The sequence below is a fragment of the Desmodus rotundus genome, chromosome 11, assembly GCF_022682495.2.
Source record: "Desmodus rotundus isolate HL8 chromosome 11, HLdesRot8A.1, whole genome shotgun sequence".
NCBI lineage: Eukaryota > Metazoa > Chordata > Mammalia > Chiroptera > Phyllostomidae > Desmodus > Desmodus rotundus.
In genome coordinates, this window is record NC_071397.1 from 14,837,509 (window position 1) to 14,864,018 (window position 26,510).

The 26,510-nt window shown below is 41.8% G+C and overlaps 1 protein-coding gene across 2 annotated transcripts; it reads right to left on the bottom strand.

The window, feature by feature from the left end:
* Positions 1 to 2,738: 2,738 nt before the first annotated feature.
* On the bottom strand, positions 2,739 to 25,406 carry ADGRF4 (adhesion G protein-coupled receptor F4). 2 transcript variants are annotated; one of them, XM_045193223.2, is made up of 11 exons: positions 25,176 to 25,406; positions 23,909 to 23,939; positions 17,098 to 17,206; positions 16,420 to 16,474; positions 13,731 to 13,882; positions 12,301 to 12,552; positions 10,067 to 11,443; positions 7,926 to 7,967; positions 7,439 to 7,498; positions 6,356 to 6,412; positions 2,739 to 3,544 (listed from the first exon to the last, which is right to left on the bottom strand). In XM_045193223.2, the coding sequence occupies exons 3-10, from the start codon at positions 17,182 to 17,184 to the stop codon at positions 6,365 to 6,367; spliced, it is 2,073 nt and encodes a 690-aa protein (XP_045049158.2). In that variant the 5' UTR covers positions 17,185 to 17,206; positions 23,909 to 23,939; positions 25,176 to 25,406; the 3' UTR covers positions 2,739 to 3,544; positions 6,356 to 6,364. The 2 variants fall into 2 exon arrangements, with proteins under 2 accessions (XP_045049158.2, XP_024413383.2); XM_024557615.3 differs by lacking the exon at positions 23,909 to 23,939.
* Positions 25,407 to 26,510: the final 1,104 nt, after the last annotated feature.

Genomic DNA, 26,510 nt, shown 5'->3' on the forward strand with positions numbered 1-26,510 from the left:
CATGAGCCTGATGAAAGTTCTAATACATAAGTTCTTGATTTCACTTTTCTAGTCTGTGCCACTAGCCCTCTTGTGCACAGAGCCAAAAGCACCTTCAAAGAGAATGCTGTTACATCCTCACGCTCCCATCCCTGGACAAATAGAGCGACGGGGAAAGGGAACTAACATTTCTTTTATGAAAAAAAATTAATCCTCACTTGAAGATATTTTTATTGATTTTAGAGAGAGAGGAAGGGGAGAGAGAGAGAGAGAGAGAGAGAGAGAGAGAGAGAGAGAGAGAGAGATTGTTGTGAGAGAGAAACATCGATTGGTTGTCCCCCATACATGCCCCAGCAGGAGTCAAACCTTCAACCTAGATATGTGCCCTGACCAGGGATCGAACCTGGAAACTTTTGGTATATAGGACAATGCTCCAACCAACTGAGCCACCCGGCCAGGATGGAACTAACATTTCTGAAGCATCTACCATGTGTTAGACACTGGGGCAAATGCTTCCAAAGATGACATCTTGTTTACTCTCCACAATAGCATAAGATGTGCTTTATATTACCATAAAATGGATGACTGCCAGGGACTAAATAAATTGTCCAAGTCACCCCTAAGAGTATGAAAAGAACAGAATTGAAACACACATCTAGCTCTCTCCAACACCTGTCTTTTTCTACTGGCCCACACTGCTTATGCATGGTGGGCATCCCAGAGTCAAGCCTCAATCCACACCTACCCTATGCTAAACCCTCCAGACCCAAAGGCTGAGATATTGATGCTTTTCACTCTCTGACTCTCACAGCCCATTTGTGAGTCTGAACAAAAGATTCTACCCACTGTCTTAAAATGTCTTCTGTAACTTGATTGCTTCCTGTGTAATGTTTCACCATTATCCATTTTATCAGCTAAAATCTTTCCTCTGCTGGCTCATCCTACCCTGCACTGAAGGCTGTTAAATCTTGAAAGACCCCCTGCAGGAGAAAGTTGTGGGAAAATGCCCGGACATGGGTTTCATTCTCTGGCTGCCTCCTTCAGTGGTGCCACTCCTTGATTGGCTGCTTCCCAAAGATCCTGCATCTCTCTGGAAACCAATTCTCCACTCCCTGAGCAGATTGCTAGCTCTTGGAGAGCTGGGTTGGGAAACCAAACATCCTGTACAAGCCACCTCTTCTGTTTGTAATGTAGAATTTCAGCCACACCTTTTAATGGAATTAACTGGAGGTGGAAGGGTGGAAAGAGATGAGAAAATATCACCTGACCACATAAGGCAAATGAAAAATGGGTTTCTTAGTGCGAGTACAAACACTGAGTCACTGAGTTGTATCCAAGATGAGAATTACCAGGAGAGAAAAATTCCCAGGTGAAAATTTATCTTCGAGCTGTATGCCAGGCATCTTATGTCCCTAACCCAATTTATCCCATTTATTCTATGGATTTTATTGCCAATTTTGCATCACATGGTAATTTTTAGAAATGCATGTGACCTGTCATTGCAGAACTAATTAAACTCAGCACCATATCCCTCTTAATATGCACTGAAAACAGGAAGGGCTTAGGAAGATATGGAAAAGAAAGGAGACTAAATGTCCTCCTTGGACAAGTGTCTGTTCAGGTCCTTTGCCCATTTTTTAATTGTATTGTTTGTCTTCTTGGAGTGGAGTCATGTGAGTTCTTTGTATATTTTGGAGATCAAACCCTTGCCTGAGGTATCATTGGCAAAAATATTTTCCTGTATGGTTGGTTCCCTTTTCATTTTGCTGATGGTTTCTTTAGCCGTGCAGAAGCTTTTTAATTTGATGAGGTCCCATTTGTTTATTCTTTCCTTTATATACCTTGCTTTAGGGGACACATCAGTGAAAATATTGCTGTGTGGGATATCTGAAATTTTATGTTCTCCTCTAAGACTTTTATGGTGCCACGACTTATGTTTAAGTCTTTTATCCATCTTGAGTTTATTTTTGTGTATGGTGTAAGTTGGTGGTCGAGTTTCATTTTAAAAGCTATCAACATTAGGGAATTATTAATTTAACCTTGTCGCAAATGGATCTACTGATCTAAAGGCAATTTTTGGCTTGAATTACATGATGCTCTGGAATTTCTAGGCCTTGCATTGAGAGAAATAAAAGTTGTTTTTATAATGGCAGGAATCAGGAAGGAAATGTTGGTCAATGAATTAGTGCTCAGGAACTTTCATAAATCTGCAAGTTAGATTCATGTTTCTCACTGCGAACAATTTATTTTAATTTTATAAGAGGAGCATAATTTCCAATTGACTGGAAAATTTTATCACTTGAATAATTACTATTGGGTTTGACACCAGTCCCTGTATATCAGTACTTTGAAAGTACTTGAAAGGTTTTGAAAGCAGTCCTGCGAAGAGGTGCACACTCTTTGTTTGCATGTTTTGTGAAAAGGGGCCACTCAATGGCTTTTATGTTTTTGCTTTGATCAGATCGCTCTACCCATAACCACACAGCCAGCCATCTTCAGTCCTGCTGACTGGTTTGCTGTTTAAAACCAAACTGGTGATAGAAATTTCATTGGACATTTCTGAAGGACAGTAGTGCTGTTTGCCACGTATTTCCAGGTCTCACCTCACCAGTACACAGTAGGACTGTATCCCTGGGCCTCCTGTACATCTGATCAATGAGTTCAGGTAGACTGATAAAAGGATTGATACGTAAGAGTGTCGTGGTACTGATGGAAATGTCCATCTTGAATGAAATCACACATGAAGAAGTTGTGGAAGGTAAATATTTCCATTTTCATTTCTAAAATAACAACGAGAATCTTCTTTTCATACAGTGGTTTAAACAGACATACAACACACACAAAAACAACAATAGTAATACCTTCAAGGGTATTTTTCGTGTTTCACAAATGAGGAAACTAATGTTCTAGGAGCTAAATTAATTTTACTCAAGGTCTAAAATAAACTAAAATTAAAAAAACACTTAAAAAAGTCCTCTTATTTCTCTCCTGTTCCCTATCTTTGGGAAATCTGCCATGACTTAACTGTCCCCAAAGCAGATTCAATATTTCTCTTGACACCCTGCTTTCCCACTCGCACCCACAACCCCACCTCTGAAACCGAATCCAACCCTGGTCCCTCTAGATGCCCAGGGTCCACACAGCATGGTGGATGACTGAGCCCATGGAGGCATGGAGCCAGATGTCCCGGGAGTGAAAGCTGATCAAGTCCGGCAGGGCCTCAATGGCCTCAGGCGTCTCCAGAGGTCGTCAAACAGCTTGCAGGTTGAGTCTTAATCTTGCCAAGGTTGTCCAAGAAGCCAAGCTCTTGCAGGTCAAGGGTAGGTAAAAGGGTTGGTAGGTCAAAGGGTCAGTAGATCCCCTTCTTTAAAGCCTAGTCACCAAATATTAGCCTCAACTTTTCCTCAGGAAACACTTTCACACCCAGAACTTAGGTGTTGCTCCAGATCAGAAGAGAAACTCTCCCAAGGAAGCATAGCTGTCTCTTTTCATCCCAGCCTTCCTTCTCCTGGAGCTCAATTCTCAGTCCAGGAGGATGCGGAACATCAGTGGGAAATGGGGAAGCCTAGGCAAAACGGTTGAAGCACGGGTCAGCAGAAAGAATGACGGCTGGCATTTACTGACAACTTAATTTGAACCGGGCACTACTCTACACGTTTTTAATGTATTAGCTCATTGAATCCTGAAATATCCTGGGAGGCGTGTACTCTTACGAGCCCCATTTTGCAGATGAGGAAATGGAGGCACAGGGGCATTACGCAATTGCCTCAAGGTCACACAGTAGGAAGGTTATTCTCCCAGGTTTGCTGGTCAGTGCCCTAGCCTTCCCCACACTCAGTGATCGGTGCCTGGTCTCCCTCCTCCGCTGCTCCCTAAGCTTGGTCTCTAGAATGGCTGCAGCTCTGCATTTACAACTTCACACAGAGAACAAACAGAGTTGCTTCTCCCTGGGTACTTGTCAAACAGTGCTATTTTTCACGGTGTAATAAACAGTGGAAACTGTTAGGTGAATTTCTGGCATAACAAATATGTGGAAGAGATTTTATGCGAACGGAGCCATAAACCTGAAATCGCTCTGGGTGGAACTGGCTCTGGTTGGGTTCTATGAAAGGCCCACCCTTCATATAACCAGCAGAGGGCGCCATGTACCTGTGGCTTCAGCATAAAAATGGGGGGCCCCACCAGACCCTGCCTCCCAAGATGGGGTCTCCCAATGAGAATCTATACCTGAAGCAAACTGCCCGTTTTTCACAGCTCTGCCATCCTTCACTGACCCTGGGACCTCCTGACAAGCCTGTCCCCATCAAGTTTCTAAGAGCAATCGAATCCGAGGTCTCTGGGGTATGAGGAGCTTCCACCACCTTCAGGGACCTCAAATCTCCGCAAGTCCAGTCCTGACCTCCCTCCCTGTTTGAATTCTGCTCATCTCCTGAGACCCCGTCAGTCTTCGATTTTGTATTCTGAATTAAGGCCTGAAATACTACCTTTACCCTGTGATTTAGCTCTGCCCTGGACTATGACCCTGCTTTGCACTTACCACCAATCCCATGCGCTGAGTTGTAATTCCGCCCTAAACACTCTGATCTCTGCTGAAAGACCTCCCTCACCCTGCCAGCTCTCCATTCTGGACAGGGGAAGGTCACTTAGTGTGAATTTCTTGTCCCTGTTCTTAACACTTGTTGGGTCCCACTATGGCCTGCCACAGTGCAAGCTGTTGTTCCTGAATCCTTCTGATACCACATGCAAACAGAAGTGATAAGCACAGCCCAATTACTGAGAGAATTCAATAAGCCCTGGGCCAACAGAGGGGGATATGCTGAAACAATGTAACCCTCGATTCACTCCCACCTCATAGGGTCAAAAATATAAATTGAAGAATTATGTGGATTTCTTTGGGGAGAGTTGTGAGTGCATTCCTACCTACACTTGCTCCTACTACGGGTCTAAGCCTTGTGCACCTCCCCAGTTCTACTAAGTAGCGTAGTCCCTGATCTTGGCTTCTACTGGTTTTCTCCAACTTTTACTACAGCCACTAGCTGGGCGTAAGACTACAACTATGCCTCTCTGCTCCAGAATGGCCGAATATACCATCCCCAGGAGGAAGGGTCTCTGTCTAAAGCAGTTGAATAAACTCCCACACAGCTCCAACTGGGAAGCTGTGCCTGAAGGTAAACTGGAGTTTACCTTAATGGAAAGGTAAACCTAAATAGATCATCTGAACTACCTCTCAATTAGTGACTAATCAGGGAATGGTATAGTGATATTTCACCACAGAGGAACCCTATGGGCTAGAAAATGGGCAGAGGTTAGAAGGGTTAACCTTTGTTAAGTTTCACTAAATCCTCCTACCTCCTTTTTAAAGTTCTCATAAAAATCCAAATTGTAGGATCATTGAATTAGGATAATATGCCAGTGTTTTCCTCTGGTTTTCCAGCACCCCACGTATGCCAGTCAATGTATATAACAGAGCCCTCTTACTCTCCCTCCCTCTCTCTGGGACACCAGCGCATCAGGTTGTACAATGTGTTTACACAGGAAGTCCCTTTAGGGTTCTTTGGTTCCATGAGATTTGCCTTCGCTTTGTCCCATTGCTGAATGTATGAGCCATGACTCAGAAAGGAAAGGAATGTAAGGGAGGATATGTCTGTTGCCAGGTCATGCTCAAAAACAACACCTGAGACCCATCTGCATCCAGGCAGGGAAGCCCCAAACCTTTCAAACACAAAACCACATCAAAATTGATCAATCCTATCCACACTTGTCTATTCCCTATCACCTCTCAGGACTCTGGCTGCCATTGTGTGCCTTCTCCCCTTGGTGGCTGCCTAATATTTGTTTTCCCTTAATTTCCCCCGTGTAGAACGTCTCAGAGGTTGGCTATGAGTAAACAGCGGCAACTCCTCCCAAACCCCTGAGGAATGATTCGGGGTGGGGAGGAGCAACTTCATTAGGGAGAGACAGACTTGTTGTTCTGTGATTTAAATCAATTAAGTTTTCCTTCTGACAATTGGGCTGTTATAAGTGTCACCACTCACTGCCAAGATGGAACTAGGTGTGCAAGCACTGTGGACAGCAAGGTGTATCCCGTGGCAGTGCAGGTGTGATGAGAGCATCCTCTTACTGGGGACAGAAAAAAAAAGTGTGTTTAAGAGCTGGTCCTGCAAATTGAGATGACACAGGTTTTTAAAGAAGATGTGTGTATTTTCATGTACCCGCTGGGCAATAAAGAAGTTTCTGGTCTGTGAAAGCTATGTCCACCTATTCCCTTCCTGCCTGCCCCAGCATCACAGAGGAGGGAAGACCATGCTCAGAAGGGGCACTGAGTGGTCTGTCACAACTTGCAAGTGAAGCTTCTCCTTGAGTTTTTAATACTTACCTCTCATCCTCAACGATTCATTAACTTAGATCCATTGGTTGGGCTTAACGATGCATTCTATACAGGAACAAAAATAACCGTGATGTCAATGAGTAATTGCACTGACAGAAACGCACATACATTATTTACGTAAATGCCCGCCTAGAGATAAACATGTAAAAATAAAGACACGAGGAGAAGGACCTAGACTGACACAGCAGCACAGAATTAAATTATCATGTCTCACTGAAGCTAACATCAGAAGCTCAATATTATTTTTATGTTTCAGCAAGAAAGAAAAAGAACAAAAAAACTTGTCAATTAAACCATAACATGCCATTGATTGGAAGATACATTTCAATTTCGGAGATGTTAAAAGGTGAAGAAAATGGCTGTCGTCGAATTGGTGAACTATGTTGAAAGTCACACTTAATCCTAGATAACCATTACTGCTGATTCCTAATGTGTCCAGAAAGTTTGTTGTTTGTTTGTTTTTAAGGAAGTAGTTCTTATTTAGAAACTGTTAGTTGAGTAAATGACTTCTTTCTAATTAACATAGCAATGGTAGCAATTTTCCTCGGTGTCTGGAAAGAGAGATGACAAAGGTCACCTTCAAGATCTATGCATACACAGATGCTTCAACGCAACAGAGTGTGGTTTACTGAACCAGTCCTGCAAGCAGAACGTTAAATCTCATGGTGAGCTGGGTGGCTTTGGGCAAATCTCAAGTACTCTGAGCCTTGCTTCCCTTACCTGTGAAATGAGTGAGGTACACTAGAATCTCACTTGTCATTCATCTCTCACTTCTGCCCCCTAGCATTTTATGAATCTGTGATCCTGGATCCATATTACCTGTATCAGTGGTACAAATGTCAGGTTGAAATACGTCCAGTGTGGAAAATTCTCTTGAGGGGTATATTCTGCTCACTGTAAGTGTTAGCAGGATACTCCAAAATTTGTTGAATGAAGAAATGAATGAACGAAGGTAGGCCTTAATAGTTCTCTTTGCTAACAAATCCTGAGTGCTGAGCTATGGTATTTTTCTCTGTGACTCTTCTGAGTGCTCTGACCCTCTAGCGTTGAGACTGAAAGGCAGCGGCTTACCTCTGCTACTCTTGGCTGCCCCTTCAGTGAAGCCATCTTCATCCTCAAAGCATCTCTTATCTGAAGAAGCAATGACAGTGTAGAAATGACGACATCCCCAATGCCCAGACCCCTGTCCTGAAACTGTGAGACCAGTAACACTGGCAGAAGCAGCATCGGACGGCTTCGCTCAGTGCTTGGCAAGTAGTAGTGCTTAGATACGGGTTGAGGGGTAGTTGTACCAAGGTTTACGATTAAGGTTAAAATTGTGGTTAGAGTTTTTATTCTTTTCACCAGCTGTACTCATATACAGCCTCCTGCTGACTTGATGAAGTGCAGGAAATGAGAGAATGGAGTTCTTTCCTTTCCCCCTCACAGCTGATACCCTGAACCACCCCCACAAACCCAACTCCCATGGACCAAGTTCTCTGATCAAACCTGCTTCATCCTCCCGCTTCCCTCAGCCATGTGGAAATCATTTACGATGAGTGAAACAAATTCAAATTACCTTGTGGTCCATGATGGTTCCAAATAGCAAAATGAAGAACCCCTGTGGCAAAATTCAACAGAAGTATGAGAGACAGTTGTAGAGGCAATATCCCAGCTGTTATATTAATACCACTCTGGTAGATACCTTCTCGGACCATTATCTCACATTAGAAACTTTACTTTCTGCTGGTTCAAATAAAAATACATTGATGGCTGGTATGTTTTCTTGAATGTACCTCAGAGAAAGAGGATCACTTTTGTGTCTGTGCATCGCAGTTATTCATACTTATTAAATGGCTACAGATGTAGGAGTTTTCAATCTTATTAAATCTGTGTATTTGCTTCCCAAATATTGATATAGTTGTTCTCATTCATGATGACAATAAGACACGACATGGGATCTTGTAGCTCAAAGTCACAATCGTGGAAAGTGTCTTGAGGAAATAAAGTGTATTCTAGACTAATTTCACACCAGATTTTCAGGGTTGGTGGAAGAAGTTTCTGCATAAAAGAAAACTACAGAAACTGATGAAGTCAGTCTCCTCAAGTTTATATATTTTGTCACTTACAAAGTTCCAATAATTGGAAGGCAATCTTTTTAAAAGCTGGGAGTTGAAATTCAAGAAAATTCTGGATCCTGACATGAGAATGGAGGGAAGCCTAGGTTTCTACAGACAGTTTTATGGTGAATAAACACTGATCAGAGGACTGAAATGTTAGCATATGAGTCACAATTGCTCTAGTATTTTCTTTCTTTTAAGAAAAGAGGAAAAATAAATCATCTGAACAAAACCACAAAATTTTCTAAGGATTAATTAAGTTGCAAAGTAAAAATAGCATGAGATCATTAGCCCCCAGAGTAACTGGTGAAAATCTTCTCTCAAGAGTTGGGGAAATTTACATGAGCCCAAGAGCTTTTGGTTTAAAAAAATATGCAACAAAAAACTTAAGGCAAAGGTTTCCCTGTAAAGTAATGCAAGGAAAAGAGTGAAATAAGTGTTCCCCATAGTTATTAAAGAATTATGAGTAAGACGTATAATGTATTTGAGTTGGCATTTATTGGAAGCTTGTTTTATATTTTGTGCCACATTTTAAAATAGAGTGATAATGGCATGTTAGTAGGAATACTTTCCTGCTTTGTTGTGCAGTTATATTTATTTTATGTAAATACCAGTCATTTTTTTCTTTTTGTTTCAAAGAAGCAGATAATAAATACTTTAGGTTTTGTGGGCTACAGAGTCTCTGTTACAAGTACCTCAGGTTTGCCGCTGGAGCTCAAAACAGCCATGGGCAAAATGTAAATGAATGAGTATGGCTGTATTTCAATAAAACTATTTACAAAAACAGTCAGCAGGCCATAGTTTGCCAACCCTTCATTAAAAACATAATTAAGACTATAAACTTGCCAAATTGTCTGTTACCCATGGGTATGGAAAGCAGTGTGGCTAACGGCAGTTTACCACGTGTGCAAGCTCAGTAGCCAAGGTGGAGTCAAAGAGCTCCGAGAGGGGTAATCGTGCCAATCAAGCAGGTTAAGGAAAATGGCAATAGAGATCAAATTCCATCCATCTTTTTATCTTATGGGTGAGAAGGTTGAGTCCCGGAGAAAAGTGGCCTTCTTGGGATTAGGTGACCTGTGGTAAGATTTATTTCTATGTATAACCACCCACAATTACATGACAGGGAATAGAGGCATGGCAACTCCTGATTGGCTAACACCCAACCAGAAGGGACACCATGGAAAATGACTCATTTCACCGAGTTCTCGAACTACTTGAGAAAAGGTGAAAATTGTGATTGTTTTCAGGCATGATATGTGAGGGTAGCCTCACACACCCTTGACCAAAGACTAGTCCTTAAAAAGCGCAGGCCGACTTCTTCTTACATGGAAACTTGAGGAGGGAAATAGGTGGATCAGTGGGGAGAGAAGGAAGGAAATTCCCACGCAACCTGATCAGTTAAATGCAACTTAATAATACTACATTTAAATGTCCCTAAGTTATGGAGGGAAATGGAAGAAATATTTTATGTTCTATATTTTAAAATCAGAGCCATTTTTGTTGGAAAACCAGAATAACAAATTATAAAATAATAATGTCATATGTAAAATATTCATGAATGATATCAATTAATAAAATAAGTCTCCCTCTTGGAACTTACCTGGAAAGCATTGAGCAGGGCAAAGATTATGTGGAATATCAGCGAAGTGCCTTCTATCAGAGTGGCTATTCCAAAACCCCAGGTCAGGCCCAGCAGCGGGGTAAGGATGGCAACATTTTTACTGATCCTCCGAATTATGGCCACATCCTGAGACTTGGAGCTGCCGATAAAGGGCCTCTGAGTGTTGACAGCAACAACCAAAACCACAAGCAGATTCACAGCCACAATGACCAAGGCTGGGATGGCAAATGCTAAAAGGGCTTTGGTGTTATCCCAGTTGAGCCAACAGGCATCACGTCTCACGTAGCCTTTCTCTGGCACAGTGACAGCAACTGTGGTGACAGCAATGATCAGCGGGAAACCATAGCCAATGACAAAGCCAATGGCCATCATGCGGGACTTCATCATCCTATGAAAAACGACCAATATTCCATAGATGATGAGCAGTGCTTTGAAGAGCATCCAGAAAAACAGAGAGAGGTAGAAAAAGTGGCTAAAAAATGTCATTGCAACACACCAGTTGTGGTCCTGGGCCTTTTTGCTAAAGTTAGAGGATACAATGAACCACACGTTAGCAGTCAGGAGCGACACGGCTATGTTCACGATGCACACATGACGCATGTATGATATCTCTGTGACAACAACCCGGGACCACACCATAGCTTCAATGAACAGGCAGAGAATCAAGCTAAGGATGGAGATGCTGAGCCCAATGCAGGTGATGTAGTCCAGGACTTTGTTGTCTATAGATTTGGGGGACATTAGGATGGAGAAGGACATCACGGCGTTGGTGTAGTTACACCGGCACTTCACTTTGTTCCTGGTGTCCGATGTCATTTCACACACGTTCTCATCCCATCTCCTTTTCCTGGGGTGCCAGCCCACGCACTGAGCCCTGGCACTCCGGGATTTATTGATCTTCTCGAACGTGAGTAAGACTTGCTTTAATCTTTCTGGTAAAATCACCGAAAGGACCAGACCATTTGCTGCCCTGGGGGGACTCACATTTTGCAAGTGGGCTTCTTTCAGAACAGCCCCCAAGGTGGGGAAAGCTATGCTGATGGCTTGGGATGTTGATGGCAGCTTCCACAGCTCATGCTTGGGAATTTCTATCATTCCTAAGATATCCTCCGTTGTATTGTTAACGTTCCTGGAGAATCTGAAACTCTTCTCGGAGGTATTGCGGCTGAGGTGAAACCCTTTCGTCTGAATGAAGGGCTCATCCACAATGTTCTCAGTCTCATTTTGGATGTGGAGGTGCCGAGCGAACACATTCGCCGACTGCAGCAAATCCGAGCTGACGTTCTCGTCGGGGATGAAAGCCCAGTTTGAAAGGGCCGCTGTGTCCAGGATGTGGTTGGCCACCATGCTGTAGCTCTGCAATGGAGAAAAGTGGGCATTAGGCTAAGAATTTACACTTTATTTTACAAAGTTGGTTTCTAAAGTCTGAAATTTCTGAATCTAATGATCTGATCTTATTTGACATATTTCTCTCCAAATTTCCCATTCATTGCATCTCATGCTAGTAAGCCTGCAGGGAAGAGAAGTAGAAGAATTCTAAAAATAAAAATAAAAATAAAAGAAAATGTATTATTGATAAAATTTATCTGCTTTATTATGTGCCTAGGGACGCATTTTCAAAATGCAGTCTGTATAACCCAAGTTTCCCATGAAATAATAATAACTATTTAATGAGGGAGGTTCGGGGTAGATTCTCTAACTGAAGTTTGAGAAATACCATATCCCTATGTCCCCCATTCTTACAAAGAGTGCCAACATTCACAATCACATTGAAAGTTCTCAAAAGCCCTGCCTCAAGGAAACCTGTTTAAGTCAAAGCCCCTACACCTGTCATGCTGTGGATGTCTCTATTAAAAATGAAAGCTCGGTTAACATTTCTCAGGACACCTATGTGCTACAGAATAAACATTTGGAAACACTGGAGTAGACATGAGCTTGCTCGCAGCCATCACTATGTGACATTTTTCTGGAACTATTAATTCTGTACAAAAATGTGTAAAAACAATTATCAAGAAATTCTAACTTCTTGACAACTTCCATAAACCAGAGGGAATCAATGTTGAAAAATGGAAGTGAAATTTCTGTTATTGTTTTTACACTTCTTGTGGTGGATGTAATTTTTATCCTGAAAAATATATCTGAAACTGTTAAGATGCAAGATTTCGGGGCAAATAAGGGTCAGTTTTTTAATGGCATTAACAAAGAACACCTACCTTCATTTTCTCTTGGGTAACATTATCAGACAAGTCTGTAGAAATATTTTTCAATATCTCCACAATAAATGCGATATTTCCAGATGTGGCTTCCGAGGATTTCACCACATTGACTATGCAGGCGTAGTCCTGCACACAGTTCTTGCGGATTCCTTGTACCACACCCTCTATGGGATCTGGCGCTCGGAAGTCGAGGATGCGCAGCGGGATAGAGGGGGCTGCGATGGAAAGGCGTGACGCACTATTTAAGTCCTGTTTTAAAAAAATGTTGTTTTATTCAAAAATGGTTAAGCAACTAACATGTATCAGACTAAATGAGTTAAAGGTACAAATGATTCACATGGAGGAACCAGAGAGAGAAGCAAATGGTCCTAGAAAATGGTTTTGGTGCTGAGAAGAGCAGAGAGGGTAAGGTGGGGTCACACACACAGGCAGGAAGTGCTAATCAGATTCCTGCAGAGGTCAGCATTCTGACTTTTCCCACTGGAATTGGCTCTCAGGGCTGTGACTTTAACTCAAGTATTATATAGCAAGGCAATTTTCTCCAGAGGTGTGGAGAAATTCTAGAAACAAAACTTGTCTGATTACTATTATGTTTTTTTTTTTTTAAGAGGAGCCACGTGAAATTTCTGGGGAGGGGGTGGCAGTGGAGGTTGGCAGGTCAAACCAGGAACATAAAGGAAGTGCAATTTCAAAAGCTGAGTTCACTAATAAGAAGAAATTATTCGCTCACTTCCTCTTACTTTTACCCAGCATCACCCAGAATGGGACTTTGGATAAGTCAAAGCAGTAATTCACTACACTTAATTCACTTTTGAATGTCACCGCCTGTGCTAAGTGACAGAGACCCCACAACAACCCCTTTGCAAAATCACTACTGGGGGTTCAGGAAACTCTGAGATCCATGTGTCTCTCCAGGACTGGAGAGAAGGTAGGTGGACGTGGTGCTTAAGTTAAAGAACATAAGATACGATATTTTAATTTGAACTCAGATTTCTTGTATTCATTGGATTTCTATTTCCTTTGGGTCAAACATTTCTCCTTTCTTTTGGTCAAGTGATTGAAAGTATTAGAAAAAAAAATTGAAAATGAATTTGATTCTAGACACATTTAGTTGATTAATTGAATAGCACAAGAGGCATGCAACTCCATCTTTAGAGCTAAAACTTTAACCTCCAAGCATTTACTGTTGTGTATATGAGTTTCAGATCTGTTTTTGAGAAAAGATTCTGAAAGGGAGCAGAAGAGAGTGGGGACAGAGGAGAGAATCTGAGTTTGGGTAAGAAAGGAAGGAGAGACCAATTCAGTCCACTCTAGATCTCCCTAAATCCTGATTTGAGACTTGTCACGCTGAACAGAACACACTGAAAATGCCTCTAGCACCTCCTGAAGGACTGGCTCCTGTAGCCAGTAATACACAAAGGCATCACCTTAAAGAGCATTTCCACAGAAAGGCTTGTACATGTTTCCGTTGATTTTTGCCACTTGTTTTGATTACACGTAAAAGCTATTTCTCCACGAAAGGGCTGAGCACAAGGCTCGCTGCAGTTGGATGGACTGAAGCAAGGTCCACGGCATTTCTCTGAAAAGGAAAAAAGAGGGAGAGGAAAATCTAATTAGCAGTTCTACGTTTTGATGGGGGCATCAAACTCATACTGGAGATTTTGGGTTGCTTCTGGACAAGGTGACATTGACCTGGGTCCTCAGCAGTAAGAAAGGTCTCCTGGGCAGAATGAACAGCATGGGGCAAGGAGGGATCACTGTCATTTAGAAAGGCTGGTTCAGAGCATCAGAGTGGCAGGAGATGAGGAGGGGCAGCAAAGCTGTGATAAAGTTCTGAAGGACCTTGAATGCTGTGCTAACATGGGGGTTACCAGAAAACAAGTTTAAATTTGTTTTTGAAAAATAATTAACATAGATCAGGGGTCTGTAAAAGTTTCTGTAAAAGATGGGATAAATGGCATGTAAAACACAGGAAGCTCAGTTAAATGCTAATTTTATTTTCACATACAGTCAATTCTCATTATTTGCAGTAGTCATTTTCTATGAATTCACCACCACACACACTGAATCAGCAGACTAAACCATGGCTCCTAGGTTAGTTTCTGGGAGCTTCTGCTTGCAACATTTTTGTCAATAAATCAGTATTAATCTATGTGTGGTCTATGTGTGTTTCTATTTAAAGTCACCTTACATAACACATATTGTTGAGTTGTTGACATTGAACTCATGGTCAGTAGCACTATTGCTCATGACAGCATATAAACAAAGCTTGTCTAATGCAAATACGTCCTCCATAAGGTGCATCACAGCTCTGTTAGGAATACTAGATGACACTTCAGCCCTACACTAGGGGGCCATATTAAACAGCAAGATCATCAACAGAAAAGCAAAACGCATGGCACCACGCAGCCCACAAAATGAGTGCTTGTGCATAGCAACAGCTAGAACAAGAAGGCGGAGCACCACCTTCAGTCTCAGCTGGAAACTGCACCATGGCCAACGCAATCTTTTTGCTCTTCAGTGAATGTCTGTGAATAGTTGAGAAAGCTGAGAGTGTTGAGTAGAGATTAGAAATACATTTCAAAGAGTAGGGGAGTTTGCAAGTACAGCATCCACAAATAATGAGGATCAACTGAGGATGTTAAGATGAACAGTGAACAATGTTGTAGGGTATGTATGGCCCATGTACTCATTGTTTTTCCTGAAATTTAAATTTAATCAGACATCCTATTTTTTGTGTGTTAACATGAATACACTAGCCATATAGTAAATATTTTCAACACTGTGGGTCATACAGTCTCCGTAGCAACTACTCAACTCTGCTTTTATAGTAGGAAATCAGTCAAAGACAATATATAAATGAATGGGCATGTCTGTGTTCCAATACAACTTTATTGACAAAATCTGGTGGCAGGGCTAACTTGGTCCATCAGTACAGTGGATTGACTTGAGATTGGGTGCCCAGGAATGAAGCTGTTGAAGGATTCTTGGGAAGAATTTCCCTAGGATAGTGGCAAAGGAATGAAAAGAAGTAAATGATGCTGAAAGCTGTTGAGGTGTTGACATCAATAAGGTGTGGACCATTCGGCTGTGAGTTAAGGAATGCATCCATATTTATGGCTTGGGTAGCTTTGTAGATGACTCCATTTACAGAGAAAGGAAACAAGTGGCTTTTCATCTTTGCTTGCCATTTATCCAGTGTATTAATTTGGCACATTATTTAAGCTACGTTCGTCCATAACATTTGGAAGGGTACCATGACATTGTTACAAACACTGAGTGAGACAGCATCTCGTGCAGCACTCAGGCCATAAATGCTCAATAAAGTTACCTCCCTTTCTCTCCTCCTTCTTTTCTCAGTTCCATCTCTAAGTAGATTGATTGGCCACCAAAATTATACTTGGCCATGACTGTGCAGAATCTAGCCATTTGTATTATTTGGGTGAGAATCATGATTTCACTCTCTTTCAACTAACGATTACTTCCATAGTTTGCCTTTCACTTCCTAAGAATGACCAGTCCAAGCAAAACAGTATCTATCTGACACATTTCAGCATACCTCCCAGCACCAAAGCATCACAGACATGTAAACAATGCCCAAAATATATTTGAATGAAGGAATGAATGAATTCTGTCCTCACCCTTTTCTGCTTCTTATTAACTCATTAATTCAGATTTCCCTTATGGGTTTTAAAATAAACACCCTGGTGTGACTCAGTGGATTGAGTGCCGGCCTGTGAACTGAGAGGTCACCGGTTCGATTCCCAGTCAGGGCACATGCCTAGATTGTGGGCCAGGTCCCCAGTTGTGGGTGTGAGAGAGGCAACTGATTGATGTTTCACACATCGATGTTTCTCTCCTTCTCTTACTACCTCCCTTCCCCTCTTTCTAAAAGTAAATAAATAAACACTTATCTACTACTCTAGAATATGTGAATATTTGCCAACTTGCTTTGTTAACTATGCTATGGATAATGGCACAATTGTAAGAAAACCTATCAGTACTGGTAAACCTTGAGAACTTAATTAGAGATTTTTATCTTATTGGAATACTTGTGGTCTGGGGACATGCTTGCCATGTCTCCAGATGGAAGCAGACTCTTCTGTACCCACATACCTTGTATCTTTCCAGTCTTGGGTTTCTCATCAAAACGCTGACGTTTATCTCCATCCTGTAAAACATAAATCCCCAAAGGTCCTCTTTACTGTGGAACTCTCCTCTGTCATCTCAATTTAGAGGCTCCACGAGGATATGAAGAGAAAATGTGTCCCGGACTGGGAAGAAAAATGCAGCAGGTTCATGTGCTGATGGTGTCATAGGAACTTGCTGAAGGAAACATGGATATGAGCATGCACAGAGAACGCACTAGCCCTCCAAGCAGGCTAGAACCTTGACGGTGGTCACTTGGGCTGTGAAGGTCAAGTTAGTGAATTGGGTACATCTTTTGGAAAGTTTCAGTACCCAGAGAGAACACAGAGACAATTATAGCAATTAAAACCCCTTAAGCTCTCCTATAATTCTCTTATCTGTATTTGTGAAATACAGCGAATGTACTATACCAGATATTATATATTCTTAGAAAAGAATAAGTAAACTGATGCTAGAAATAAACATTAGGTCCCAGCCCCCTCTCAACATTTCTTTGTTCCTGTCTTTAGAAAACTACCATCAGCAAGAATAAAATGGCAATCATTGGAAAATTTCTTTAACATGACATGTTATTCATTATAAATCTAGCCATCAGGAGGACTGCCAGTTTTCCCATAGGGTCACATAAGAATGCATCAAACTTACTTTTGTGTGGATCTTGGTTCTATAGTGAGAACATTCTGTGGCCAGAAACAACATTAAACAGCAAATCAGGGTAGGTGGGGGCTTCATTTTCACACATTAGGATCTTCGCCTACAATAGAGAATGAAGGTGGATGGATCCAGATGAAAGTAAGAATGTCACACACATAACACAATACTTAACAGACTGAAGAGTAACTAACCACTTAGTCACCCCACTGGGTACTCCAAAATGTTTATACCAAACAATCTACCCCAAGGAAGGACACCAACATCTACATTCAAGCCAGCTAAGATGTAAAAAAACAGACTATTGGCTGTTGACATGTTTACAAACAGTAGGCAAGAACGATGGAAATACCAGGGAGAATGTATGTTCACCAAAGCATCACTTCCTATTTAACCCATAGTTTCTTTACTAGTGACTTTACTGTCCTTTAATAGTTTCTTTACTATTTAATAGCTTCTTAAATAGTAAAATTTATTACAAATTTTAATTTGCCAATCACTATTCTAAGCACTTTTGTTTCATTAAACTCATTTAAGGATGTGATACAAGACACTATTACTGTCTTCATTTTATCAATGGAGAAAGTAAGGCTCAATGACTTGAGAAACTATAAGCCAAACACTGAGATAAAAAAATAAAATAAAATGGTGGAGCCAAGAGTTCCACCCATATGGTTTGCATGGAGATCAGTTCATAATCTCCATAGCAGGGTCTCTCAGTGACGGCACTATTGACATTCGGGGCTGGATAATTCTTTGTTGTTGTTTGTCCTGTGACTTACAGGATGTTTAACAACATCCCTGGCATCTACCTACTGGTTGCCGGAAACAGCTCCCTCTTCAGTTGCGATGGCCAAAAATGTCTCCAGACATTGCCACCTGTGCCCTGGGGGAGAAACTGCCCCCAGATGAGAATCACTCTCCTACAGTACACTGTTTCTCTAGGCGTATGTAGTCAAGTGAGTTAAAATGAAATGATTATGGACTATTGTTTGCTATTCGACAAGCACTAAGTCTCCTTATTAGATTAATAAACTATTATGCAGAAAATCTAGAGGCACTAGAGGATGACTCTCTATTCTTTTGCCACATCTCTGTTTCCTGTCTTCTTCTTGATAGTTCCACCTTCCAAAGCCAAATCTCCAAGAAAGTATCTTTACAACAGTTGACATTTATGAACATCATCAGGATCACTATCAGCGCACCTTTCTTTTAGGATAGAGGCAGTGAAGACTCCTTATTGGGAAGAAAGTCCCTTAGAATGACTTTCCTGGTAGTGCAGGTACAGTACAAATGTCATGAATTTTAGAATCAGCAAGAGCTGTATTGTAATCTAGTCCCTGCTGTTGATGAATTAGTTGACCCTTTCTAAGCCTATTTTCACATTTATTTCATGAAGTATAGGATAATCATTCATTTTGCCAATGAATATTTCTCAAGTGCCTTGCATTTGCCAAGAAATATATCAGATACAGGGGTTACATAAATAAAAACTGCTGTCCTTTCCATAAAGGGCATCCAGTAGGCAATACAAGAAAGTCAAACCGATCGTGAGAAGAGAGGTCATCTGCATCTCGTACCTACCGAGCAAGGCCTGGGAGCCTAGCCTCGAGCATACAGAAGTTCCCTTATGTTCAAACAGAGATAAACTGTCTCTGACCCTCTAGACTCACAAGGCAAGGCAAGCAGTGGCCTGGGAGCAGACAAAGCTCACTCATCTGGAGTCAAACTTTTCCTGGCTGGGGTCAAACTTTTTCAAGACTAAGATGGGTTTTCACAACTCCAGTGGCCTTCAGTTGAGATGACGAGACACAGACACTTATAGGGAGGTTTCCAAATGGCCTTTGAGTTTAAAATTGCCTTTGAGTTCCTAACCATTGAACGGGGAGAAAGTACTCTGATTTATACCTTGGTCTCGGAGAGCGAGTCTGAGTGAGCAGGAGAAAGTGCGCACAGCAGGATGACGAGCGGAGTGTGGTGACAGATTGCGTGGGTGCTGGACTGTGTGTGCAGAATTCGTGACCTTACAGTGGGGGCGGAAGGAAGTTCTCATGCACACAGCCTACTGGTGGATGGGCACACAAAGCAGTTTGCCATGATAATATCGTTTAGATAAATTTTTAACTGATGATCATGAAAAGAAGTACCAGAAAAACCAGTATAGGCTGTCCTAAATGTATCCATGAGTTTCACCTATATACCAAATGTTTTATTATGACACAATAGACACAGATCATACATTGTGATTCAGTGTGTACAGATGAATGTATGTGTGTGTGTATGTGTGTATATATATAAACTGAAAAATATGTATTTTTTATATTTTAAAATCTTTTTTAAAAAATAAAGGTACTTAGCCTTCCTACCTACAAGAAATAATGGACACTATGATGTGTCATGATTTTTATCTTACGTTACACTCTGTTCTATGTGACATTCTCTTAAAAGTTGGTTGTTGCCACTAAATTGAATTCAAAAACTAAATTGAATTCATAACCCTATGGACTGTGACCTGCAATTTGAAAAGCATAATTAATATAGACTGTAAGATTCATTACTTATCAAGTTGAAAATTGTTTACTTTTCCCACTAAAGTGGTCATTTCGATTCTTTCTCTTTTGTTTTGTTTATAATTCTGTTGAAACCTCTTCATTGTATCAGGGAGAAAAGATACCTACATTTAGGACCAAATAATAGGACCGATGCTGAGGATAAACACAATTCTCTCCTATCTGCAGAAGATGGTTTGAAATGCACAGTTAAATGGGTGAATGCCTGCTATCTAAGGTTCATAGAAGGGCCACTTTCACTCTCTAAGTTTTCAGTATAGGAATTTTACTTAAGCTAACCTTGCTGGGAGAAAGTCAGGCATTTGGCATAGTGATGTGATGGGGTGTAGTGTGAATTATGGAGTCCACAAATGTTTCCTTCCCCAACCAGTGCTGGGGCCTCTAAGTGTGCAGCTCCTGAAAGGGTTCGAGTGGAGGGTCCAATAGTCATGGCATGTTATGTAGATCGTTATGCTCTCTGTGGAATGTTATGAAATAATAGTACATTTCATGGATTCATATAAATTAAAACATTTACTAGCAGAAATATATGTGCAATATAAATCATAAGCATGGACATAAAGGCATAAACTTTGAATTGAGCATAATTGGTTATTTGTAGGGTTTCAGTTAATTAATTTTAATTAATTTGCTACTTGATCATTCATGTTATTGTAGTCTGCTCTAAGTAACCCACATACCATTTGGTATAATAACTATACGGAAAATTTCTTTCAGTTATTACTAATGTGTGTGGGGCAGGGGTGGGGAATGCTTATGATGCTGCCCAAGAGGAGTTGTAACATTCTTATTTTTGCCCATTTCAACTGGCAAGTATGAGTCCGATGGATAGACGTTTTCAGGTTAGTCCCAGCTGGATTGTTTCTCTTCCTCCCAGAGATTGTCGAATGGGAGCCCTCCCTGCAGAATCAGATCCTGGCTGAGGCCAAAAAGAGTGCTCTGCAGAGTAGACAGCGAGGAGTGTTTAAGGACTCTGAGAATGGAAACATTTTAAAACTAAAAAGAAGCATTTCCAATGTAATTCAAAATCAGAGGTTGCCATTTTATAGAACAGAATGAAGGAAGCACACTTTCTTAGATGTAGCATTGATAAAGATATAGCAATTAAAGTGAACTCTGAGTCTGGCATAGTTCCAAACTGAAAAATGCCTGCAAATACAAATAAAGTACCTCTCCAATATCCAGCAGAGTGTCTGCATATAGTAAGTTATGTCTTGAAATAATGAAAAAAAAAGAAAAGAACAAGGACACAAAATCTAAAGACATTAAATTAAGTGTGACAGGAAGAGTGTGGGTTTTCCAGAAGAATATCGGCGAAGCACGGACAGCACCATTGTAAGAAGCTTTCAGATGTGATTCTAACCGAGGCCGCCAGTCCCTCGGGAAGAGGGGTGGAGTCAGCGCCAGGTCCTTTGCTACACGGGGACTCCAGAGCTGTCCTGTCTACGATATGCTCAGATTACCTTTATACCATTCACCGACTTCTGGTTCTACAGTGTGTTCGATTTATCTAAAGATTGTGTGTATTTGTGAAATCCCTACTTCCATAAATTCCTTGGGCTTGGTGGCTGGGAAACACTGTTTAAAAGAACCATCACTGGCTACTTAAGATCCTAAGGTCTCATTTTTTATCGATCCCCAAATGTTACATTCATAAAATAAACTTTGATCACTAAAAATCAGTCAATCAATCAAGATCCTACTACCCAGTGGGGGGAAAAAAACCAGTAAACAGCAATCCTGACAGAATAGTGTTGTAATAGGCATATTTATGCTTTGGATCCACCATTTGTTTGCCAAAAGTTTGTAGCAGGTACCAAACTAAAAGAAATAAAAATGGAAGAAAGACATTGAGGACGGTAGTACATACTGACTTAGATGTTCTATGAATTCAGCAAGTCTGCCTGCTTTACTCTTAGTTGGAAAACAATACAGTTTTATCTGTTATATTTAGCCAACATACTGTGTCCTGAAGTGGGTTTCTGCAGAACACTGGTCTCACAAAAGCCTAAGGGGTTCCAAAGTCAGATCAGTTTGGGAAACAATGTGTACCACCATCACCACTGCCGCCTCTCACAAATGCATGCGTAGCAAAAGTTCTGGGGATTATTCCAGTAAAACAACTGTTTGACCCCAGTTTTACCGTATTTACTTGATCACCATAAGGGCTTTGGGAGGACTTAGGGCTGCTGCTCAAGGACAAGGTGTTATCTTGGAGTGTAACCCATGAATCTGTCCCAACTCAGGCTCTACATACACTGATTAGGCATCGACCCCATGCCAGTCCCTGTGCTGATACTTTCCAAGAAGTTCCATGAAGTCACTCACTCTGGACCTCAAGCCGCCCATCATAGAGTCATAGTCCTGGCTTTAGTCCATCCTGATTGGCAGTGGACAGGTCATCTTTAATTTGTACAGTGAGCCAAAATTACCCTGAAACATGCTGCTCAGGGTGGAGAGGTGAGGGAAAGCAAGCTTGGGTGGCATGGCAATGAGAAGCTTGGAATGGTCACCAGGGAAAGGAAGGTAGACTCAGAAATGGAGAACAAAACAGAGAAAGAGATAACAAGATGCAAAATAACTCCTGCCGGAGCCTGTGGCAATTTTGCCTTTAGAGAGTTATGTGGCATTTACAAAAAGCTCCCTCCAGTTTGTATACTAGTCAGTCACCCAGTAGAGGCAACTCCGCATCTTGTTCCCAAAGTGTCTGAATGGTGACATTTCAGAGATAAAAGCAACAAGGACCCTGGAATGTCAGCTTCTCAGGACCTATAAAAATAATGTCCCAAATTTCTCACCCCTGCTTCTACAACCTGCCTCTCTGCGCATCCTTGTAAAAGTGTGATTAGCCACTACCATCCACTTGTGTTTCTCATTTAATAATAGACAGCATTCCAGGCTGCTGAATGGAAGCCAGGCTCCCTGCTCTGACAGAGAAAATGCTATTTGCTGTTCTCAGAGGCTTAAAGGAAAATATAACTAGATCCAATAGTTCCAGAAGAAACTGTCTCAGAATCTGCCTTCCAGGGGATTTGCAGAGAAGGGTGCCTCCCATACCACTGCTGTTACTAAGCCGTAATGACTTAGTCACTTTAGCCCCAGGGCCTAAGAGAAATTGGGCTGCACCTAGTGGAATAGGCAAAAAATAAAAAAAAATAAATCATATTGCCATCAGTCAGGATGTGAACACGGAGGGAAGTTTCTCTGTCCCCGGCACCCCAGCAGAGTGTGAAGGACATAAGAGACTGTACAAAGTTGTGGACAAGTGAAAGAATGAATGAATGACCCTTGCAGAGAGCAATGCCAGCTTCTAAAATTGTTGTTTTAGAATCACAAGGCAACCTGTCTATCTCAAAGGGGCAGGTGATCATATTTGTGACTCCAGATAATTTTGGAACATGGTCATGTAAGTAGAAATGCTCCCAGCCTTCTATGGACATCCTTTTTCTTGACCCTGGAGCCTTATGTTAAAATGGATTGTAAGGTCCCATCAAGGTTCAGCCAGACGTAGTGTCATGCCAGATGAGTGATGTCAGCCACAAGCACGGCAGTGCAAGCGCCTCTTATTTATCTCATCTTCCTTGTACTTAGAGCTGAGTTTCTGAATGAGTTGGAATTCAAAAATATAATTTGTCTCTGTTGGTTGTGGAGCTTATTTCTGATGGAGTTGTAGGGGATGACTCACACAGCCTCAGGCACCCCGCCTGTCTGAACAGGCTGAGTGAGCTGGCATCTGGACTCCCAAAGAAAATAAAAAGAGGTACAGCCTGGGAACCGTAACTGCAGTCGGGGAGGAAGGAGTACCTCCAAAGGTGTGATCTCCCAAAACTCTTCATGCAAAACAACACCCTAAGGTGAGCTGCGTGGGAATTCCTATAAACTAAGTAGACACTTTCCCAAAGTGTTTCTCTCCATCGAACTTCACCCTAAGGTGACAGGGAGGGCATTTTTCAGTGGTTTGCTAATCTAGGTGGCATCTCACCTCATAGTCCTTGGCCAGTCCCATTGGTGGGAAGGACCAGTTCTGGAAGGTTAAGTGGGGAATGAGGAACTTAGAGTTAGGTGGCCCACATTTCGGGGTGTGCGTCTGTGCTTTGTTCCCCATAGCCTAATTTCATAACTGCATGCCCCACTATTCCACTAGTGTAATTAGAACTCTGATTATATAGACGGAGGGCTAGTGAGTTGTTGGTGTGTCTTGGCCTCAACAGCACAATGTATGCAGTCACTCTTACCTTGCCATGGATGAGCTGTTTCATAAAGAGCCTTGGGGGAAAGAAAGATAGAAAAGATCTATTAGAATCAGAAACATCTCATCCTTGGCTATTTTAGATGGCTTTCAGCCAATCTCTTTGTAGCTCAACATCTTTTCTGAGAATTGCAGTGTGGATTCAAATGCTGACAAGTTTGAAGTATCACGTAATTTCAGAGTTGGAAGGCATTCAGCATCTTAACCAACTATGTTGATACTGAGATGGTTTTAAAGAAATTGACATACTGAGCAACTGCTCTGCTCCATGAAGAGAGCTCGCTGGCCTGCTGACACTAAAAAAGGATCGCACCTTGTGATGTGACATTTTTGCACTCCTACAATTGTCTTCAGAGAATAAGACACATAAACACCAAGCCATGTGCTAGTGGCCACTGAACATGAGGGGACGTGCTTCTGTGAAAAGGATTTAGCAACTTCTAACTGGAAGAAATGTTTCCTTGTAAACTGATATAAAGACAGCTTTGTCAGCCCACTAGGAGAAAAAACTACTAAAGAATGATTTACTGCCCTGGCCGGGTGTCTCAGAAGGTTGGAGCGTTATCCTGTACACCAGAAGGTTGCAGATTCCATCCCCCATCAGGGCACATACGTAGGTTGCGGGTTTGATCCCCAGTCAGTGCACATACAGAGAGCAACCAATCGATGTTTTTCTCACATCAGTGTCTTTCTTTCTCTCTCTCTCCCCAACCCACTCTCCCCCAACTCTCTCCTTCTTTCTCTTCCTTCCTCTCTCTCTAGGGTCAGCAGACATGTCCTCCCTTGGGTATAGGCTTAAAGGGGGGGGGAGGATGGGGAGAAAATACAGACAACTGTAAATGAATAACAATAAAAATTTTTTAAAAAGTCATATCTAAAAAAAATCTAGCTTTACCTTTAGCCTAAATGAAGGGGATTGAAAGCTAGTTTGCTCATCCTTTTATCAAGTAAGGGGACAATCAGAGAAGAGACAGCCTAATCGCCTGACAAGGTGTTTTGCATTTTCACTCCTAGGAGTGAGCAGTTTAGAGCCTGACAAATTATTTTTTTAAAGACAAACAAATGTAAAAAAGACAGCAAATCACCCAAACTGGTGCCCGCCAATTTCTAGATAATATTAGCAAAGGTTCGTACCTAATCAAGCATTCCAGAAAACTCCATCCTAAATCACACAGCTTCCCCATTCTGTAATATGTGCAAAAGCGATCCTGTCCTCAGGAGGAAAAAGGTGAGGGGGCAGCACGTCTACTCACAGCATCCAGGAGACAGAGCAGCCCCGCAGGAAGGTCGGCGCTGGGCTTCCCACCACCGGGCCCCACCATCACGGGTGTCCGCCCTGGCACCTCCCGTGGGTAACTGTGACCCTTCAGTGGCAGTGGTCCTTCTTCTCCATTTTATTGAAGGGGAAATCCGGGAGGCCCCGTGCAAACCGGCCGTGCGTTGTGAGAGGCCAGCCTGAGAATTGCAAAGCTGCCCAGGGTTTCGAGGCTTGTGTAAGTCTGTGATTCACCCCGCGATGGGGCTGTCAAGTCAAGCACGCCTAAGAGAAATTACAGGTTTCTCTTGTCTGAAGCATATCCATTGAAATGAGTCACTTGTTTGTCCTTTAATTTCTCACCTTTATCTCAGACGATCACATGAGACTCCGTGCTGCCTCTGTTGCACTGGCACAAGTAGGTTGTGGAGGATGAAATGCAAGGTTGTGCCCCTGTTCCTGATGATTTTTAAAGGCTATCAAGTTTTTGCTTGTACTACCGGTGAACTTGGGAAAAATGGCTAGAACATTGACCTGTAAATCCTGATCTAATCCCTACCTTAGCACCAGAGAGATTTTTGTTTTAATTTTTAGTTATCGGGCCACGTTGTTCTTACTGAGCCTCTCACTGGGGCCACAGCCACGGGGTATTCAGACCAGAAGGCACCCTCTCCACTTGCAGCAAACGTCACGTGACCTGACAGGGTAGCCAGTTTGTTTTGTCCTCATCACCAAATAGCCCCACACATCCTCATCTTAGTGTCTTCTATTCATGTACATTCTTGGCCCCAAAGCATGACGCAAACCTCCATTTAAATATCACCAGAGGAAATGTTAACAATAAGGGAGAATAAGGAAAGGCACTTTTATTATATCTTTTACAGTAAGGAAGATCGAGAAGGCGATGTTTGTGGAAATAGGTCAGTTCCATTGAGGTTGCTAGTGAAGTACCAGGTCATCTGGCAGCTGGAAAAGCCAGTATCATCAAACCTTTGGTTGTGTAATTAAAGAATTTTATTAAACATAGAAGACACCTTGCAACTGTAATAGCATAATCAATAAAATATAATTTAAAAAAAGAAGACACCTTGCTCTGCACTTCGGGCTTACAAAATTGAGTACAGAGTAACAAACATGCGTTAGCCTGCCCAGACGTTTACAGTCTTATCTGGGAAATATATGCACACAAAAAGACTACAGTTCAACAACGTAACAATAAATACTAGATGTGCAGCGAATGGCACAGATTATAAATATTGAAGGAAATCAGGTGGGGAGAATCAGCAGTTCCGGTTGGACTAATGAGGAAAGGCTTCGCAGAGAAGGCAAAGAG